This window comes from Cyprinodon variegatus, unplaced genomic scaffold (assembly GCF_000732505.1).
Source record: "Cyprinodon variegatus isolate N-32 unplaced genomic scaffold, C_variegatus-1.0 Scaffold193, whole genome shotgun sequence".
NCBI classification, from domain to species: Eukaryota; Metazoa; Chordata; class Actinopteri; order Cyprinodontiformes; family Cyprinodontidae; genus Cyprinodon; species Cyprinodon variegatus.
In genome coordinates, this window is record NW_015150646.1 from 678,461 (window position 1) to 685,235 (window position 6,775).

At 39.3% G+C, this 6,775-nt stretch overlaps 1 protein-coding gene across 2 annotated transcripts in view; it reads right to left on the bottom strand.

Moving 5' to 3' along the window:
* LOC107087736 (arf-GAP domain and FG repeat-containing protein 2-like) overlaps positions 1–5,278 on the bottom strand; it is a 20,003-nt gene extending 14,725 nt beyond the window's left edge. For both annotated transcript variants that reach the window (XM_015379464.1, XM_015379463.1), the window contains exons 1-3: positions 4,971–5,278; positions 3,237–3,330; positions 558–673 (exon numbers count right to left, since the gene is read on the bottom strand). In XM_015379464.1, coding sequence (XP_015234950.1) covers positions 558–673; positions 3,237–3,330; positions 4,971–5,137 — 377 coding nt within the window. In that variant the 5' untranslated portion in view covers positions 5,138–5,278. The remainder of the gene's footprint in view (positions 1–557; positions 674–3,236; positions 3,331–4,970) is intronic.
* Between the last annotated feature and the right edge of the window lie 1,497 nt (positions 5,279–6,775).

Here is a 6,775-nt window from a genome sequence, read left to right on the forward strand (position 1 = left end):
TAAAAGAGATTGATATGGTGTTTTTAAATGGCAATATATCAGCATATGAAGATATTGTGATATTTTAATGTATCAATCGTCTTTAGAAGTTTTTAAGTCTGTAAAAAAGAAGTTTTTGAGGAAGAAGAAGAAGTAGTATTTTTTTAATTTTTTTAGAAACTCAGAAGCTGATCAAATATCGGGTTAAATATCGGTGTGGTGGCCGATGTCCGATATTCAGTTCTAAGGCCGATACAGGCCGATAGGGGACCGATTATATTGTGCATCCCTAATGGAAATGTCATATTTCACAGATTATCTGATCTAGAAACACTGTTTGTTTCTTCTGTGTATGAACATTTGACTGCTACTGAAATCTTAGCATCAGATCATATTTCCAGTTTTAGATGTTAACATTTTTTGATTTAGCACCTCTTAAGACTTTCCTTTATTTCAAATCAGATTATCAGTTACTTTCAGATTACCAAGAACATCATCAAAATAATGAAATCTTAGCTTTATCTGCCTTCTGGTCTTTGAAATTGATTTGTAGTTTAAAAGTTGGATAAAATTCTCACCATTTTTTCTTTTCGTATTTATCCTGAAGAAACTCTTTAAACTTCTGAGGATCCTTCAAGTCGGGGCAGCCATCGGCCTTTGGGTCGAACACACACAGCCAGGTTCTTCGACCGACCTGAACACACGCATTTTAAATGTAAAGCACACCAAAAGGGACAGAGCTGATTCATAACAGCTAGAGTTTGAAATTGTAGAACAGTCTCTTTTCAGTTCAGATTTACATGAAGGAGACGGATTAGAAAAACAAAACAGACATCTCCTCAACAGTGATTCATCAAGAGTCGGAGTGCAGCAAATAACACTGCCTGTGAGTCATGACTGGTTAGATCACTCTGAGAGGATGATGACGAAAGCCATCCTGACCCCACACACCTCGGCTTCAGTGCACATGAAGCTCGACTGGAAAACACACCAAACGGATCTTTTTCCCATCATCCGCGTCATGCAACCGATGCCCCTCTAAGGAGCTATCTCTGCTCAACCATAATTACACAAACTGACCTAAAACACTTGTTAAATAAGCTGCAGATCAGGGGAAAGGTACCAGTTGTCATAGCGATGCAAAGGCAGCTCACAGATGATGAACGTTTTAACACTCTTATAAAATTATAGCGATAAATCTCACAGCTACGGTATAAGTAAAGGAAAACAAACAAATAAATTACAGCTGCACCAATCAGGCTTTTCCTGGATGATGCATATCTGCCAGGATGACTGATGTGTCTCTACAATAAACAGCTGAATGACTGATGCGTTGATTCATGTAATCTAAAGTTTTTCCATCCTTGTAAACATATTTTCTTTTGACTCGTTTAATGGAACTATTAGAAGTTAAATGCATCTTAAAGCTAATAAATTAGCTGGATTGTTCCTGTGTTTTTAGAATAGCGGCCTCCTCTGATTTTAGTAACATCCATCCTTTGTAAACCAGTGAGCAGCAGGGTGATGCTGTGGCTGTGAGTCTGCAGCTTCCTGTCAGTCAAATAAAAACTGAAAGATCTCAGTGGACGGTCTGCAGCCCTCTAGGGTCTCACTGCATGTGTAGCAGAGCAGAACTGTAACAATGCTATGAAATTTCCCCAACAGCAGGAAGATACGCAGGCTACTGCAGCAGCTAATTTATTTTATCCTAACAGTGAAGAAATGCTTGATCATCAAATAAATTGGCAAAATTCTAAATCCATGCATAGAAAAAAAGAGAAGAAATGCAATTTGGCAGCATTTAGCGACAAAAAAAAATAAAAACAGACCTCCAGGTACTGTTGGCTCTGATTTAGCTGGCACTGGCTTTAAAAGAACCAACAAACCCACACTGAACAATCTCTCTCTAAAATATGGATATACTTCAAAATGCTCTGGTGCCAGTTTATCTAGGCACATTCAGATTTACATTTTTTTTGCAAAGTTCTTGGCAAAAGATTTCTATTTGGGTCATTTTTAAAATGTTATATAACCAGCCTCTCATTTAATAGAACAATTATAGTTTATTACATTATTCATACAACTTAAAACTATTTATTTCAGGAGATAAAAACAACAACAACCAAAAAAAAAAAAAAAAAACACAGGTTAAAAAGTAAACACCCATCACAGACATAAATGCAACATTATATCTCATCGTTTTTTTAAAAACTTGTTTTTTTTTATTTGTTTATTAAGACAAAATGAAAATTCTGTAAATTTTACAAACAGAAAAATCTATTTTCTCAAATATGACTCCATTTCATTATCACCAGTTATTTAAGGGACCCACAAATATAGAAAAAGAAAGAATGTTTGAAGCTACGGACAGTGAAGCAACTGTCAAGCATGGCAGAGGCAGCATTATAATGCGGGCCTGCCTCCATGCAATCAGTACTGACTTATTGGAAAGAGAGGGGGGAAAAAAAGACTTGAACTTTTAAGCCTCCTGTAAATAATTTATGTTTGGACAGAACGCAGATGTTAGCAACAGATAACTGGGTGCTCTTAGCCACTTAATCATTTATCAATTATGGGGCTGATATTAGCATGAATTAGCTGCTTTAGCGAGTTCTATGCACATAACAAACAAAAAAAAATCCAGTACAGCTGAAATTATCTTAAATGCATCTTTCAGTTTCTTTTGCAGATCATGCTTTAAAATATGCCAATTCCACTCACATCCTAAATAATCCTCGACAGGTTCCTCACCTACAATTTATTCCCTGCAGCACTTCAGTTTAAGGAAAACTTGAAAGAAAGGAAAAAAAAAATTACTTTTGGATTGTGAAATTATTGACTCCTGTTACCGTAATTATAAGTATAAAACTTGAATTGTAAGTGAGCCGTGTTTCCTAAATTAAAAACTTGTCCCAAAAACTTCAACAATTTAATTCTGAAAACACATCTGCTTATAATAAACTATGCAAATGATCAAAATAATACTTAGGAAGAGAGAATGTTTTGATTTGCTGTTTAGTCTACTGGATATTTTTTATTTACTCATTAGGTTAATTTTAAATGTTGGCATTGGTCCTATAAATATTGTTTACTATTACTAGTCAAGTCCTTTGTGCTTTAAGAAGTGGTGAAATCACCAGCAATGAAGCACAGGCATCTCTCTTCCTAAAAACCCTCTGGATATTCAGAAAACAGAAACCTCCATCTGGCAATGAAATATAAAGATTAAGGAGGTGATAGGATGGAGCGTCTCTTACCTCATTGCCATGGTTCTGGAGGAATTCCACTTCCTGTTGGGAGAAAGTTGTCATGGAGATGGATTTGACTCTGTGAGGAGGGTTGAGGCCTCTCCTAGAATGTAGAGGAAAGGTGGAAAAGTTTTAAAGAAACGAGAATTGTGAGAGTTCAAAGTGACGGTCCAGGACAGATTACAAGTTCTTCTCAGTAAATTAGTGTGTAATCTAAAAGTTTATTTCTTCCAGCAAATCAATCAGGAAATGAGAAATTTATATAATTTTCTATCAATCATTACATCGAGGGTAAAATATTACTAGAATTTTTTTGTGTTGATGGTAGAGCTATGAAAATATACATTAGCTTGTAATATTACTTAACATTACATTGTGTCCATTAGTTTACTTCCAAATGAAAGCCTCACAGAGTTTGCAATCTTTTTATATGCAGGATGAACTTTCTGACACAACCTGGATTTCAGTAAGGTGCCCCATATTGAGTCAAAGCCCTTAACCCTTTAACCACTGGGACAGTGCATGCATAGGTTGCATTACGTTTCATGAAGAAGTCATGATACAGCCTGAAAATTACAGAAAAAACTTGTTTAAGAATAATAATTTAACTTTATTGATTGAATGGAGAAATTAACTCTCTGCATTTAATCCATCCTCTTTGGGGAGCAGTGGGCTGCCATTGTGCAGCGCCTGCGGAGCGGTGTGGGGTTAGGGGTCTTTGCTCAGAAACCCAGAGTGCAGGATGTGAGGATACTTGTAACCTTCTCAGAGCACAAGCGCACCGCTCTAACCACTAGGCCAACACTCCCCCTGCAAAGCCCAGAAGCCAGCTGCTTAAACACTGCTGTATCCAGACATATTAATGGAAAGTTGAGTAGAGCAGAAAAGAAACACAATGAATATGGATTACAATTATGAGGAAAAATAAAAACTAAAGAAACAGAGCAACAATTCAGTTTCCTCCCTTGAAACACTGATTCCAGGGCAATCCTCTGCAAATTATGCACCTTCAATTACACTTTTTCTATCTACTAGATGTTCTATTAATCTATCTCTTTAAAATAGGAATTCTGCATCTTCATTTCAATCACTGGAACAAATGAACTTTTCAAAGATGCTTTAATTTACTGAGAAGTGCCTGTAAGTGGATTAAAAGCAAGTGGGAAAAGGGAAACATTTACTGAAGTGATTGTGGATCTTTTGGGAAACGGATTCCTGCAGATAAAACGCGTCTAAAAGGTGTGAGAGGTACAGATAGATGGGGGCCATATGTTCAACCAGAGCCTCCTACTTTCACCATGCTGGGGAACACAAAGTGGGCCACTGATTGCGCAATAACTAACAACCCGTCCTTCCTGTGGAGTGCTGGGACTGATCATGCAGAACAAACTGTGATACCACACACAGGGGGGGCCCTGCAGAAACAGAGGAGTGTGTCAAACCTGCATATACTGTAAAAGCTGGAATATGACCAACTAGCTGCTGAGAGGACAGGCAGAGGGAGAGACAGAGGCAGACGCTGCGTAAATTAATGCGCACACATCACCATCATCATCATCATCATCATCATACAGGACTGCTGCTGCACCAACAGCCGCCTGGTAACGTTAGAGCAGGAGGAGGGATATTAAATAAAATTAATATAATAATGCTCTGCACATCTGAGTGTGCGCTGTGCAATCTCAGGCCTGCTTAGTTTGAACTGTGCATCAGTAAATGAGCAGAAACGCTTCGGTTACTCACAGCATTCCGGAGCACGACGTGCAGACGAAGCTGCCCACCGTGATGTCGGTGTATGTCACCCCGGGCTGGTTGCACTCGAAGCAGTGTTTGTTTACTCCAGACTGGGCCAGCTCCCGGACCTTTCTGGAGCAGATCTCCTGGTTGTCCCGATGCTTTCGGTTCGACATGGTTCTGTTTGCAGAGACAGGCTGGGAGCGCTATGAAAACACCTCCTCCTCCTTCCTCCTCCTCCTCCTCCCCTGGAGCCCCTCTGATCACTGCACGGAGCGCCTCACGCCCCGCATTATGGGAAAGGCTTCTCTGCAGCTTCACCCTGGAGCAATGCTACACTCACACTAGAGTCAAGTTAACAGAAGAGACAAAAAAAACGCACAGGAAATAGTAAAGATTAACTTCAGAATAAAACCCAACACCAGGCAGTGCTCCACTGTATCTTTAAGATAGTTTTACAACATCTTTATGTGGGTCAAATATGTTCCTAATTATTGTCTTTGTGTTAAGTAGGTCTATTTAGAAAATTCTGAAGAAAATTATCTACGTCAATAACAAACTGGACTGGACTCATAACACCAACGCCCTGTACAAGAAGGGCCAGAGCCGCCTCCACATCCTGAGGAGGCTGAGGTCATTTGCAGTGAGCGGGCCCCTGCTTAAAACCTTCTATGACTCTATGGTGGCATCAGCCCTCCACTAAGCTGTTCTCTGCTGGGTGGAACAGAAAGAGACTGAGAGTCTCTAGAGAGAAAGGCCACTTCTGGACCTAGGCTGCACTCTGGGCCATATAAATTTATATCCATCCATCCATTTTCTAACATGCTTATCCCAAGTGGGGTTGCAAGGGGTGCTGGTGCCTATCTCCAGCTGTCTACTGGCGAGAGGCTGGGTACATCCTGGACAGGTAGCCAGTCCATCGCAGAGCAACACAGAGACAAACAGGACAATAAACCATACTCATACTCATACCTAAGTTCATACTCAAACCTAAGTAGAATTCAGAGAAGCCAGTTAACCTAACAGTCATGTTTTTAGACTGTGGGAGGAAGTCGGAGTACCCAGAGAGAACCCACGCACTTGTTACGCTTGGCTTCGGTTTAATGTTTATAAATATTTATTTCTCGTCATGTGCGCCATCCAATACAGAATATTGGCGCCATCCACATCAAGCTAAAACTAGTGTAATGGGATGAGTCATATAATGCAAACACTCATTGGTTAGCTAAAGGAAATCATCAGAAGCAAGCAGGTGTTCTTCAAACTGCAAATGTGAATTGTCTATGCCATGCTACAATGTAGGATTCAGAAAAAGATGTTGAAATGTCTGAAAGGTCGGACACAGGCGAGAGCATATCGGGAGATGGGGACCAACAAGACCTCCCTCATCCTTGGCCCTATCTCAATGAAATTTGTACAACAGTTGAAAAATTGAGATTTAAAATTCATATAGTGGCATCTGGCTGTTTACTTATACTTTTGCTTTATACTTTTAGTAGTGTTTGGAGCACATACTTTTACTTAAGTAAAGAGGTCAAGTTGATACTTCAACTTTTACCAGAGTGTTTTTAAACTGCAGTATCTATGCTTCTACTTTAGTAACAAATGTGTGTACTTTTGACACCACTATATATATATGTATATATGTATACACTGCCTGGCCAAAAAAAAGGTCACCACCTGGATTCAATTAAGCAAATAGGTAGGCCTCCTATTGGATAATTACTGCATGGGCGACTATCTTTCAGCTGGCAACAAGTTATTTAACCACAACTGGTGCAATGACTTGCTTCTTATTTCCTAAACAACCATGT